At 32.9% G+C, this 15,109-nt stretch overlaps 1 protein-coding gene across 1 annotated transcript; it reads left to right on the top strand.

The window, feature by feature from the left end:
• Positions 1-1,140: 1,140 nt before the first annotated feature.
• LOC149419944 (uncharacterized) lies at positions 1,141-13,178 on the top strand. Its single transcript, XM_089637103.1, has 4 exons — positions 1,141-3,161; positions 5,078-5,732; positions 10,838-11,815; positions 12,888-13,178. Exons 2-4 carry the CDS (start codon positions 5,273-5,275, stop codon positions 13,154-13,156), a joined length of 1,707 nt encoding a protein of 568 aa, XP_089493229.1. The 5' UTR covers positions 1,141-3,161; positions 5,078-5,272; the 3' UTR covers positions 13,157-13,178.
• The last annotated feature ends 1,931 nt before the right edge of the window (positions 13,179-15,109 follow it).

Genomic DNA, 15,109 nt, shown 5'->3' with positions numbered 1-15,109 from the left:
CATGGCTAAAAAGTGCCTTTTATTTTATTTTGTGTATGTTCAGGCATAAATATTTAATTTTTTTTCGATCATTTTATAAATAACTCAATTTGCCGCATTATACAATAAAATCATAACCGAAAATGGGTTCGTAAGTAGGAGATTTTGAACTTTAAAGCAGTTTTCATAGGCCTTATTACATAGACATTATTTTTTTCTGGGCTTATAAAATGACTTATCTAAAAAATACTCGATTATTTCAAAGGCCAAGATGTATTCTACTCGCAGTATTTAATTAAAGCATCTGAAACATTTCTAGATGACCAAATTTTCAAACCAAAAACACATGATTTTGAATTATTACGTATGGCATCGCCTTAATCATGGAACCCATAAGATAATGTTATTTGTATCAAGTAAGTGGGATATAATAATAAGCATGAGAGCTTAAGTTAAACAATAGTTTCTAGAAATAGTGTTGGAAATTTCTAGTTCGAGTTTAACTTGCCATAATGTATTAAATGAAACGTGGTATATTGAACTACATATATCAGTTTGATTCGACGCAGTAATATCATGATGTTCATATCAAATTGAAATAAATGCAAATGTGTTTTGCAAATAGGGACCCTTATCTACAATAAAATATAGTACGTAGTTACTTATTATTCTCAAAGATTTAGTATCATTTTGTTAAATATTGTACCTAATAGGCATATTCATTATAAAAAGGATCTTTGCTAAATACATGACGGGAAATTTTGTCTACCTACTCAGGAGAAGTTTCGCAAAAAGGATTCCGACTAAAAATAAAACAAACAGTTGACATATAATTATGTAACTACCTATATGTATTAAGGTTAAACATAACATACGTTATAATCTACGCGTTTAATTCGGCGTAAATTTAATTATATTGTGAAAATACATTTTCTACCAATTATGCTTCAAAATATTAAGAAGTAAGTAAGTATTTCTTTGCGCCCATACAAAAGAAATAGAAATATCAATAAATAGTTTTGTCTGTATACAAACTCAATTCGTTCAAGAAAGGCACGCAAATACAATATTGGATTGAATCACCGATACAATATTAGGTTTGGATGCCTTTCTTGAAATGGTCGAGTTTTATACAGAAAAAAATAATTATTCATATTCATATTGATTATAATATTGACAAAGAACTAATTGTTCTTCATATTTTGAAGCATAACTTGCAAAAAAGGCATTTTAATAAAGCATTTAAATTGACACCACCTGTGAACGCGTAGATTATAACGTACGTTACATTCACCCTTAAGGGTACACTAAAGATTTTATAATCAGCTATTTCATAGATGGTGCTAATATAGTTATTTTAAGAAAATGTACTTTTAAAGCATAACTTGCAGAACGTGTATTTAAGTGAAATAATTAAATTAGAGTCATCTATGAAAGAGCAGAATCTGCATTATTTTAAGTTTACCCAAGACTTGAATCTTCTGTTCAAACATAGATGTAAATAATGTTTCCACTCTTTTTGAAGTCCATGAGCATATTTGCTGGACCAATCTTGACTATTCGACAAGGCTCGTAGACACCGAGCGCTGTCAAATAGGATAAACTCCCGGAATGGAATACGATTTGAAGTCACTACTTAAGGGATGTCTAAACTCTATTTGTATACCTCCATTGTTACAAAGTATATTGGTTATGACGTTATTCGCTCTCTTGTATCTTGGATCTGAAAAAAATTAAACATTCACTAGGTGACTTTCAAATAGGTACTTAATGTAAATTTTATCATTCGCATCTAAAATGCTAGGTTCTGTATTAGCTCTTTAAATGTACGATCTATCATTGTACTAAACCATTTATTAAATAGGGAATTCGGAACAAAGCAGGCATTAGTCAATGTCATACCAAATAAATAATAATAGGCTCTAAAAGGTGTAGTAAGTACCTAAATTATATCAAGAATATTAGAGAATTATAATATCATTAGTCAAGTTGACAGATGGCCAAAAACAAATATTATATCAATCAACAAAACATATCCCATTATTAAAAACTCGACATATCTATATGCCAGAAAAATCTTAAATTTTACTACTATCGTCTGCATTTGTTCCTGATCTCTACAAAAATAAGCATCTTACTTTGAAAAAGTAGATTTAATGGTGCTATATATTATGTAATACATTTAAAGTGTAATCTCTTGAATTCAATGTAAATATGCCTTTAAAAAATGGAATAGTGTTTTCCTTCAGTGTAGATCATTCTTAGCTTTACAATAATAAAATTATTCTATTTCATTCATTTCTTACTGACCAACGTTTTAAAATAATGGGTTGTGACAAAACATGTCTTCATTGATTAGTTTTTAAAATAATGATTCAACAGTGCCACCACTGAGAAATTGTCCACTGTGAAATTAGGAATTACGGAGATGATCATCATCACCATTCGTCTCCAGTTCTCAGTCCTTCATCCTGCTCCGATCCTACCACAAAGTGCATCCACCTTTCCCCGGTCTGCCTTTACATGGGTTAATTCCGCTGAGGCACTCACTTGGCCATTATTTATTTCCTGCCCTACCATTTGGAATTCTTCTATATTTATGTCTACCCTATCGCCTTTTTAAGAATCTACAAAATCTTACAATGGTTTCATGCTCTTAAGGTTACCATTCATCAAAAAAATATATTAATTTGCCAATACCAATTCTACCGTGGACAATTTCTCAGGTTCATTTCATTGGTAAACTAATCATTAATATTCTTAAGGAAGCATTAGTAATCATTCAATTGTGCAGTATTTTTAATTACAGTAGAAATCATAAAATTTGATGGTACAATATTGTCTACATACTACATACATAACTTAGTTATGGATTGCTATTAAAACAAATTCATATAGGTTCATAGCATTGTGTTTACAATATTTTTAGCTCCATACAGAGATTTCTTGGCCTTCATAAACTAATTGTTCTCGGATGTCAAAGAAAATTGCATTATTTATCACCGTCTGTATGATTTGTTGTTAAACGAATAATAATTTTCCTTTGTGTTCAGTTAGTGATGTTTAAGTCAACATAGTAAATATTTCTAGAAGAAAATAAATACGCAATACTGATTTCAAAAGTATCACGGCAAGTTAAAAGTGTGTTTAAAACTGTTAAAGTTGGATTACAACTTAAAAAGGTTAGTTTCTAATAACCTCTTCAATTTTACAAAAACAATTTACTTACAAGATTTGTTTCCCTCCCATCTTGGCTTCCACTGTATCTACAAAATTAGAATGATAAGTGAAAAATATGTCGATGATAAATTACTATTGCTATATTATTTTAACTGATGTGACAAATTTAAATAATCATATTTGAGTTTCCTTTTTACATCATTATCATTTACAAATATTATTACTGACACATTTTTCAATTATTATTGATAGGTTTTCTTGTTGTAGACAATAATATTACAACCTTAATGGCTGGGAATTTTAAAATTCACATAGTATACTATTTTTAAATATTGAAACAAATTTGCTTCCGTGCTTCAATTTAATTAGGAAAACAAATAGGTGGCCTTGCTAAATACAATAGATCATTTTTTTCACATTGCATTCTTTCTTTCATAAGATAAGTTAGAAATTCTAGAAATTTTGACGAAAGTTTTCCTAAAGTAAGACATTTAATAAATAAGTACCTACCCTCCATTCTAACATTGAGATGTTAAAAAAATAATAATCAATACTTCTTTGAAGTGCAGAAAATAAACAACTTGCAAAATAATTTCATTTCATTCAGTGTGATTTCATATTATTTACAAGCCTGTATAACATTTACCAAATTTATCTACATTACTTTTATGATCGTTAAAATTAAGGCATAATGTTAAATAAAAATAAAGCAATAATGTCACAGTGAGTTACAAAAATCAAAAGACAGCTGTTTTTCACCTTCATTTGTTGCAATAATTTATATAATTCTTGTTCTAATGCATGATCATTTATTGCAAAATGCGTCAGTATCATTAAAATATATCAATAATAAATTATTAATGAAAAATAATACTTTGAAGTTCTATTCTAGAATAAACTTGGTTGGGTAAACTGATTTAATATACAGTAAATTCAAGATTTTTCGAATAAAATAAGTATTTACCTAACTACTAGGGCACATGAAGGTACTTACAATAACAGTTCAATAACACTCTGGGAAAATTTGATGTTCACTGTATGTTGATTATATAGCTCAATACTCCCTATTTGCCAATTATAAAAAATAGGTTTTAATAGAGCGTTCAAAAATTTATAAAAAAAACACATTTTGGTTTTTCGTACATCTCTTTGCTCAGTAACGGTACAAAATTAACAAAAACCGGAGACCGTGAGCAGGAAAGTAAAGTTAACTACAGTTTGCAGAGCGGCCATTGTCCTGCGCAGTTTCTCCGGTTTTCATCAATTTCGTACCATTACCGAGCCAGTGGGACGACGGGCTTACTTATGGAATTCTGTTCAAATTTACCCTAAAATATTCATTATTATTTAAGTGTAGGAGGCCTAAAATTATTCACTCATTCAATTCTAGGTTATTTGATCAATAAGGAATTATTGGCTTCTCTTATCTTTTATAAATAACAAATAACTGAAAAGATTAAAGTGTTATTAAAAAAAAAATTATTACAATATTGTTTTAATTTACCGCAATATGGGGGAGTTCTTATATTTCTAATACCTACCTACTTATGAAGACTTTTCATTTAGTCAAATTTAATTTGTGATACAAACTTGTCCTTTGAAATAAAAATGTTGTACTGATTGTCTTTGTCTCTCTAAAATATGTGTTACTAAGCTGATTCTCACAATTTTATTATATCCACGCTAATTCGCAATAAAGTTTTGCATGTTTGCAAGATATTTTAATAAAAAAACTGTTTTATTGATTTATTATACGTTAGGTATTTTTTTATAACTCTACATAATAAAGTAACAAATTATTATATTTGCTCATACTGTACTTAGTTGTCTGTAAAAAATAACAGTGACAGATCTGATATCGAATTTTTTCTTTTTAAAAGTACCTAAATGAAAACACTTTTTTCTTCTTAATTTGCAGGTATTTTGTGAACTGGCAACTCGGTCCTTAAGATAACTAAAATAATGGCGGGATTAATTTAAATCTTATGTTGTCATATAGAGATAAGGTAATCAGATAAGATAATGACTAAATACTTCAACAAATGAGAGATAATGCACACCCTAAAATAAATTACTAATAACACAACTATATGTACTAGTGATTTGTAGTGAAATGGCTGAAGCTCAAGTAGAAAATAGAAATCCGGGCAGAGAAACACGCTTGAACATTGATAATGTGGTGGCTTCATATCCAGAACTAGGTCCAACACCCCCGGATGGCGGATACGGATGGATGATTGTGCTAGGAGCCGTAAGTGTCCAGATTTCAGTTCCAAGCATTCTGGCTGCATATGGAATCATCATCCTCTATCTGAATCTACTGGAGGAGTATGAAGAGAACCAAGTGTTTCACATATGGGATAAGAACATTATCCTTGTGCCAATTATTATGACTGTGTTTTGGTTGCTTTTAGAACCATGGAGTCGAACAATTGTTTTGATATCAAACAGGCCAAGAGTCGTTTCAATATCCGGAGTGTTGCTAATGAGTGCGGGAATCATGATGTCCAATTTCTCAGCAGAATCAGAAGAGAACGATGTTACAATCAACGTGTTTTCAGGGATTCTGCTTGGTAAGTTACTACGCATGCTTCTTTCCTATTATTTGGAATACCTAATGACATTTTTTATTACAGTCTGAATTTTGTGAGTTGCAACTAATATTTTGACAAATGAGTAACTTTATAATGAAACAACTACTACAAATGAAATAAATTGATTGCATTCAGAGGCGGCTCCAGGGGTCCAGAAGTGGAAGGTTAATCGAAAAAAAAAATTAATATGAAATGTTAATACATATTGCTAATGCGTAGTGAATATTATAAAAATACCAATGTATGTAATTAATTTGCCAGTACCCACCTCTTCTGAAGCTGGTAGTACAATATTGTTTAATTTAAGATTATTTATTTACACATATAACTAATTAATGTTTTTTTTTCTTTTAAAGATCTTTTCCTATTAAAAGTTTTAATTTTAATTTGTAACGTATTGATGTTGTACAGGATAGAATACTGGGCCCTTAATCTCCAGTATTCTAACGAGGATAGGGATCTGGTATATATATTATTTATTTATTTATTTATTTATATTTTACATGTATATTTACAGAATAAAAATATCCATTAACAAAGATACATTATACAATCATAATTGCCTAATTAGCAATTTAAATTTAGTGATGCGCAGGTGGAAAATGTCGATGTCAGAGGCTAGTGAGTTAAGAAGGCCTATCATTCTTCCGAGAGGCATTGCTGATGGTAAGTTAGTCCTACATCTCGGAAGAATGAATGGTTTGTGTCTACGCGCTCTTGCGAAGTTATCAGGGACGTAAAATAAAATTTTATTCAAAATTTCTGGATTGTTGATGTGACCGTTCAACAAGTTATAGGCCATCATCAGCAACGCAGCTTTCCGCCTGTTGACAAGACTATCGATACCTAGCATTCCGGAAAGGAAGGCTGATGGGTATAAATAGGGATAGTACCCGAAGTCTCTAAGATAAAGATAACGTAGAAACTTCTTTTGTACTTTCTCTACCATAGAAGTGTACGTTGCATCCCCTGGTCCCCATATTATTGAGCCACTTTCCAAAATACTACGTACTAGGCTAAAATATAGCAAGCGAACCACGGTAGAGCTGCAGAAATGCCTGGAGTTACATAGCACAAATCCAAGCATTCTCAAAGCCCTGCTGCATATCGTTTCAATATGAACGTGAAATGTTAAGTGTGGGTCAAAGGTTATTCCCAAATCTTTCGGTTCAGAAATATGTTTAAGAGAACATTGGGACATCCTATAGTTGTAATAAATCACAGTGTTTGCTCTAGTATAGCACATTATGGCGCATTTCTTAAAATTAAAACCTAATTTGTTAATTTCACTCCATACCACGATAGCATTTATGTCTCTCTGGAGCTGTGCGCAGTTTTCTAAGGTCCGGATTCTTAAAAATAGCTTCAAGTCATCTGCATCTCATCTTATTAATAGTCGTAGATTCTAATATACGGAGGTTGTTTAATTCGGAATATAATAAACTGACAATACAAGTAACAAGTTGCCTAAAGGCCGTCTAGCGACAGAATGGCTTCCCGCCACCCGACGATGTAATCCGAGGCCTTTAGTAGCGTTCGGTTATGTTCGGTAGAACCCGAAGCTACCCGAACGCAAACACCAAACACTACAGTTAACTCCAAACTCAGTCAATTGTTTATCAGTTAGTAGTCTTAAAAAGTAAACAATGAATGCAAAAGTACCTCTACATTCATTTTATTGCACCCCCAAATACACTGATAAAAATGATAACTTTTGTTTTTAACCTCTTTATTTTCTCTCTTGTAACATAAACTAATTGTCACTTTATTTGAATACGTGTATTTGATTCAATGAATTGTTTGCGATTTCTTTCAACACAATATCCACAGAATTTGATGTTTTAAATTATTCCATGCAAAGATGGCTATCATTTATAACACAAAAAACTTACGACTGACATTTTATCTCATCTTTCTCTGTTACCTTAATCTTAAGTCGTGGATATCTCTATCTCACCGCAGTCATGTCTGAAAATCCTTTGAAAATAAATTTTGTATGATACTAAGCATACGTCAGACATGATACTGCTTAACCCCCTTAGTCTGTATAGCAAAGAGAAAGAAAAGAGATAGCTTTGGGACAAAACTTGAAGTGACCCACGCTAGGTACAACAGCAGCTTCTCATTTGGACGCTAGATGGCACAGGAACTCGCTATTACCGCACGAATATTAAAAATAAATTAATAATCGGGTAGTTTGTTAAATCCTTTTTTATATTAATACTATTGCAGAATATGTTGGGAGGTCTTTGACCAAAAGACCTTTGTAGACAAGCCGCCACTGATTGTTACATAAAAAGTTTATGTGTTTTATATAATATATCTAACAGGTGTGCAGTCAATATTGTGTGCCTATATGTATTGGTTGTATGTAATATATTCAAATAGTGATATGGAAGTAAAGAAAGTCTAAAACAAACAAACCTGGTCGTTATCAATAATTATTATTCTGTCTATGCTAACAACTTTCTTAAAATTATCTATGCCTTTGATTCATGGAGCATTGCACTGAAAAAAGGATTACCGATTTTTTTTTAATTCACAAAAAATGCTGGAATCAAAATGAAAATAGGTCTCTTCCACCTTTTTGATCTCCAATTAATATAGGACTTATGTTCTATATTATCAAGTGTTACCAATTTTGTCAAGAATTGGCAGCCCACATCCATATAATGCCAGGAGTACTCTTTAGGTTATCAGCTCATCTCATTTGTAAGCGACCTCTGCTTCTCTTCCTCAACCAAACGAAAGTCATCATGATGCTTAGATTTTATCTGCCATCTCTGAGTCATCCCACACACCAACCACAGTCTTGTTTGAGTACAAAGATTGTGATCTTGCAAATCGAGGGTTCTAAGCCTAAATTTCTGTTATTTTCTGATCGATTTTCTTTGTGTTCATTCTTAAAAATATGTTATGTGTTTTTCCATCAATTAGTTTTTAAATCACTAACGCCATTTTTCCTGTCCCAGAAATTTTACAAAATATCACTTAAGGTTAAACGCAACGCTCGTTGTATTCTACGTGTTCACAGATGGCGTTAATTAATTAATTTTGTTTAAATACGCTTTTGCAAGGTATTGCTTTACAGTATTAAGACAAATTATTTGTTTGCGCCCTCATATACGCAATATGAATATGAATAAATAGTTTTGTCCATATAAAAACTCAATTCTATCGAGAAAGGCATACAAATACAATATTGGATTGAATCATCGGTAAAATATTGTATTTGTGTGCCTTTCTCGAAAGAATTAAGTCTTTAAACGAACAAAACTATTGATTCATATTCATATTGCGTATATACGGGCGCAAACAAATGATTTGTCTTAATAATGTAAAGCAATACCTTGCAAAAGCGTATTTATACAAAATTAATTAATTAACGCCATCTGTGAACACATAGAATACAACGAGGGTTGCGTTTAACCTTAAGGGTACACAGAACATATGTTATAATCTACTCATTCATAGATGATGCTAATTTAATTATTTTATGAAAAAAAACTTTTATAAGTTATGCTTTAAAATATTAAGATAAATTGTTTGTTTGCGCATGTACATATTATGAAATACGAAAATGGTCTGCATAAAAATTCAATCCTTTCAAGAGAGCCATACACAGGCCTGGCTCTATGTGGGTGCAATTAGAGAAGTCCACTTCGGGCGCCGAATTTCCAAGGCACCAAGGCGCTGATAATACCTAACACCTAACAGTCATTATTTTTTCATAAAAATGGTGCTACACAAAAATACAATTCATCCAAATATTATTGATTACAGTGATCACCTACGTCTACTGATTTTGACAAGGAGCTCCAAAATTTTACTCGCGCTTTTTTAATAAAATAAATTAATTAACACCATCTACGAACACGTAGAATATAACGAGCGTCGCGTTTAACCTTAAGGATAATCGTAAGGTACATTATAATCTATGCATTCATAGATGACGTTAATTTAATTATTTTAAGAAAATACACTTATTGCAAGTTATGCTTTAATATATTGTAAAGACAAATTATTTGTTTTCGCCCATACATACGCATTATAAATATGAATAAATAATTTTGTCTGTATTAAATCTCAATTCTTTAAAGAAAGGCATATAAAAAATATTCAAAATGAGTGAGTCACGGTTCTTAAAAGTAATGAGTTCATTCAGATCAGGTAAAATAATTTTATTATTGTGGTTAATTGTGATGCACAAATAAATAACTGTTTGTTTATTTTTCGGAATAACTTTATTGAGTAAAACCTCAAATTGTAATATTGAAGACAATATTAGTGATTTCTTAACGAAAATCTGAAACAGAAAAATCAGAAAAGGAAACAGTCACATCTAGGACTCGAACTAGTAGAGCACTGTCCCGGAAAGACAAGGGTCCTGGGTTCGAGTCCCAGATGTGACCGTTTCCTTTTCTGATTTTTCTGTTTCAGATTTTCGTTAAGAAATCACTAATATTGTCTTCAATATTTAAATAAATAACGGCTTTGAACGTACAAATATATGTATATGGATTTAGTGATTCATTTCTGTAAATTCGGACAGCAAAACAACCAAAACCCTTTTGGCATTCCATAGTAATCACTTGTGCCCCCTATCACTTATACACTTTTTCTCAATTCTCCGGAATGACCAAGAAAATCGCAAGTGCGCTTTGGAAGTCTATAGATATGATTCTAATGAACCTATTGCCCCAAAAAACTAATTTTCGCTAAAATTTCATTAATGCCCCTCTGGCTTAGGACCCTCGACATTATCCGCTAAATAATTTTCCTCTCTCGTACTAAATGTATGTTGAATATTATTGATGACTAGATTAGGCATCCAAATTAATAGACCAGCCCATCAGGGAAAGGGGAACAAAATAAGTGCGCCGAGGGGGGAGGTGGCGTGATTGTCTCCCTTCTGTGATTTGACAATAAATGAATCTGGCAGAATACAGGCAACTTGTATTGTAACATCATTATTTTGTTCTTGAAAATAAAATCTGCTCACGAATTACTAGTCCTTTTTACAATAGGCCAATTTGGATGCCTATGTTGATTAGCATAAATAATAATTTTTCTTTAATTTGCAGGTATCGGAGCTTCATTAACCACCCAGCAGACAGAAATTCTTCTGAAGCATTACTTTAGAAAAAAGATTGATATGATACAAAAAATACACAAAACAAGTATAGTGTTTGGCAACGTGTTGATTCCATTGATAATGGGCATTTTATGTTCGCATTTCGGAGCTAGCTTGACATTAGTTATATACGCAGGTATAGTCATACAAATGTGCTTCACGCTCTTACTGTTCAGTCGCCCTACGTACGTGGTAAAAGCATTGAGCAAGAACTACAAAATACTTAAAGAAGTAACGGAAGACGACGATGAGGACATTTATACATCACAAATAGTGGGAACTTTGGATAGCAGCGAACAACCGGAAGTTGCCACAAACAACAATAAAGAACATGAAACAAACGTGGATGAAAATGTCGTTGACGATGATCAAGATGAGAATGTAATCGGTACATTCAACGATGCTAATACAGTGCGAGTGATAGAGACGCATTCTCCCGTGCTCGCGAGATACGAATCTGCAAATAACCCGTTCGGTTCAAGCTTTGTAAGCGAATGGGATCGGATTGACAGATTTGTGGAGCCGCAAGATCTGTACAGGGAGACGACAATTGCAGCCGAAGCGGCAGGCGATAACATCTTCACTTACGAAGCTCCTGGGACCACTAGCGCCGGAACAGCGCGAAGAACGGCAAACACAAAGAAGAACTTCATAGTATTTTTATCAGTATTGAAAGATAGAAAGCTGTACGCTTTCACACATATTCTGCTGTCTTTGAAGTTCACTACGCTGGTGTTTTTAGTTTTGTTTCCAGCCTATGTTTCGCAGCAGGGACCTAAGATGGACATGTTAACCGTTATCGCTGTGGTCACGGTGATGCACATTGGATCCATGTGCCTCACTATCGTGGCGGCTCTCTTTTCAGGCGTTGCTAGTGAAAAGCTATTTTTGAGGCTGTTTAGCATCATGGCTATGGTAGCGTTGATAAGTAAGTTACAATCATTTTTTTATTGTGCAATAATGAGGTATGATGCTTGGATAAAATATGAATTGGCATTATATACTAAACCAACAAAGTGTGTTGTTGATGAAAAAAAAAAATTATGTGTTGAATTATAAAAAAACCTTCGAAGTCCTTTGATTACCATATTTTGATATTTTTTAATATTATTTGACATCAAACTTATACTGCAACACTAGAAATTATTAACATAATATTAGTTAATCTGTAGGGGCTGGCAAGAAACTTCAATAAATAAAAATACATTTTTGCAAAAGCCAACATGTAGACAACACCATATTTTTGATGAAGTGACACAAAAGATGTAATATCCAAAGGCAAAATGAATGTATAAGGTCGATACTGCTATTGCAGTGCTTGGTACCGTGCATGAGCACTCTTTCTCAACACTGCACCGCCCCTAGGTGTTAAAGAACTTATTTTCAAATGGAGTTACTCCGCGGCTAATTTAAAAAAAATATACTTACGCACATAAAGTATTGTACTTTCTGAACAACAAAAATCTAGCAAATCAAATAATGTCATAAATTAGGGCCCCCGCGCAATAGGCAGCCTGGCTGAGGTAGCCAATCCAACATATGAAGCACGCACACTGAGCGGCTTTGGCTGCAGCAGCCATTAGATCGCACACGATTGCACGGCAGCCAACTGCGAGCAGGACAAGGCTACAGTATGTGGCTGCCTTCAGTCTCCGCCCACTTGTCGTAGCAGCCAGAAGTATTTTGTGTTCCGAAACTAGTTAAAATTTTGATTGAAAATGAGTTTGATAAAGTTGGAAAGAAATCACTGCGGCAGCTGAAATCAATATTTCAGCTGCCGCAGCCTGGCTGCCTTGTGCATGGGGGGCCTAATGTAGATAAAATTTCATGCCTTCCCAAAATAACCATGAGAGTATTAATAATTTATCATACTCATAAAAACAAAATGATTCCTACATCACAATATCCTCAATATTTCGTATTAAGTAGCAATTCCATATAAAAATCTGATATTAAATTTGAAATCAATTTTGTTGCTAACTTCATATTTTTTCTTTCAGCATTATGTAAGATTGAATCCCAAAACTGGCGTATTTTCTTCGGCATGCTTGCGGTGTTTGCCACCAATGCGATGTACATAGCGCAGAAACCCATCTATGATAATATGACAACAAACTTTGACGCATCAGTCATCGCCATTGCGTCTAACTTCATGTGTGCACTTCTCATACTGTTCATAATGCTACTACATAACTACACCTACGAGACATGCTTTATAATAGCAGCGAGTTTGCATTGTGTCACAACTGGCATGACATTTTTGCTGTAGTTTTTTATTATGTATTTGCAATCGATTGTTTTAATTAATATTTTATAATGTAATTGTGTTATTATGTATTGTAATATTTATTTTTAATAGAAGCTTTTAAAAAATTTAAGTCTATTAATCTGGTCACCTTCAAAATAACTAGGGACCACAGACATATGAATATATAGACTAGAAATTAAAGGTGAAGGGTAAAATCAACTGTTGAAGAACGAAGGGGGTAAAGCTGACTGTGATTCGTCAATAAATCAATCTGACAGTATATAGGCATTTCGCATTATAATATCACCATTTAGTTCTTAAAAGTAAAATCTGCTTTTGAATGAATAGACATTTTTACATGGGAGCACATATTACTCGCCACGTTATGAACAAATTTGCGAAGTCCAAATTCGGCAAAAAAAGATTTCTTCTATTTTCAGAGTCCAATATTTTGTTTACATATTTAGTTAAGACACTTTTATAAGTGTTCATAATTTACTTCCCAGTAACAACGATGCGCACACTTGAGAATCGCTACATTCGACCAATGTTGGGGGGTTGTCACAACCGTTCTGTTCCAATTAATAATAAAATATTGAAATCTTTAAGAAAATATATAACATTTCACTTTTAAGAAGATAATAGAAAAGTAAAACAACTAAAAAAACAAATGAAATTATATACACACAGTTTTTACCAGCGATTCCTAAGAGTATTTGGAGTAAAAATTTGGACATCATTTTGCCTTCCGATGACACTTTTGCAATTAAAAACAAAAAACATGATTTTCTATCACATATCGCCACTCGGTATAACCTAGCGCATTACGTGATATGCACTCCTTCTCGTTCCAGCAGTACCGTACATACGAAACAAGCGCGTACCTAACACGTGGTACCTAAAGCGCAAAAGGCGAAGGCACATCCCTGATTCTTATGCAAACGGCTTTGTATTTTGCGTCCAGATGTATCTCGATGTGATAGTATATGTTTCTACAACTGATTCATATTATACGACGTGAATAAGCTTAAAATGATGCTTACATATGGAATGTAATACGACAATTGGGTTTATTCTCTTTTTCACATCTATTTTTACAAGTTTTCATAGCACAAGCCACTATTTTGCCGTGTTATTTCATAAAATGCCTCGACCATAGCTCGACGCTAGTTCGAACAAGAATGATGACGTCACATTCTCAAGATTCACGGGAAGCCATACGCGAGCCCAGCCGGCTCCAATGGAACCGGTATGGGGAGTGGGGAATAATACGCTTTTAATCACTTAGGGCAGGTCTACTAATATTCATATGTCTATGCTAGGGACGATCAAACGCTTTAATTTATTAACTCTTCAGGATAATTTGTTGGCTTTTGGGAACAACTCATATGGTTTCACAGAAATTGTTGACTCCCTTACTGTTGTGAGAAATGTGATCTAATCGGTCTTAGAAAGAGAAAACACCATGCTTTATACACAAATCTAAAAGTTAACCACAGAACCATTAAAATGTGCACCTTTCTGAAACCAAAGATTCCAACTGCAATTTGAAAAAACTGATAAGACTTTGTGAATTTTTTATTAATTATTTTAATATGAAAAGACAAAAAGGTGAGGTGAGGTTAACGTTTGTAATTTTTTTATTTTTTTTTTTATTTATTTATATTTTACATGTATATTTACAGAATAAAAATATCCATTAACAAAGATACATTATACAATCATAATTGCCTAATTAGCAATTTAAATTTAGTGATGCGCAGGTGGAAAATGTCGATGTCAGAGGCTAGTGAGTTAAGAAGGCCTATCATTCTTCCGAGAGGCATTGCTGATGGTAAGTTAGTCCTACATCTCGGAAGAATGAATGGTTTGTGTCTACGCGCTCTTGCGAAGTTATCAGGGACGTAAAATAAAATTTTATTCAAAATTTCTGGATTGTTGATGTGACCGTTCAACAAGTTATAGGCCATCATC

The sequence above is a fragment of the Hesperophylax consimilis genome, chromosome 11, assembly GCF_061612785.1.
Source record: "Hesperophylax consimilis isolate HC1 chromosome 11, BYU_Hcon_1.0, whole genome shotgun sequence".
Classification (NCBI taxonomy): Eukaryota; Metazoa; Arthropoda; class Insecta; order Trichoptera; family Limnephilidae; genus Hesperophylax; species Hesperophylax consimilis.
This window is presented reverse-complemented; position numbering and strand designations above follow the sequence as displayed.

Excerpts from the sequence above, each read along its gene's own strand:
- LOC149419944 (XM_089637103.1), top strand. The coding sequence starts at position 5,273 with ATGGCTGAAGCTCAAGTAGAAAATAGAAATCCGGGCAGAGAAACACGC. Across the intron at positions 5,733-10,837 it reads GTTTTCAGGGATTCTGCTTG|GTATCGGAGCTTCATTAACC; the intron begins GTAAGTTACTAC and ends TTTAATTTGCAG. Across the intron at positions 11,816-12,887 it reads GGCTATGGTAGCGTTGATAA|CATTATGTAAGATTGAATCC; the intron begins GTAAGTTACAAT and ends TTTTTCTTTCAG.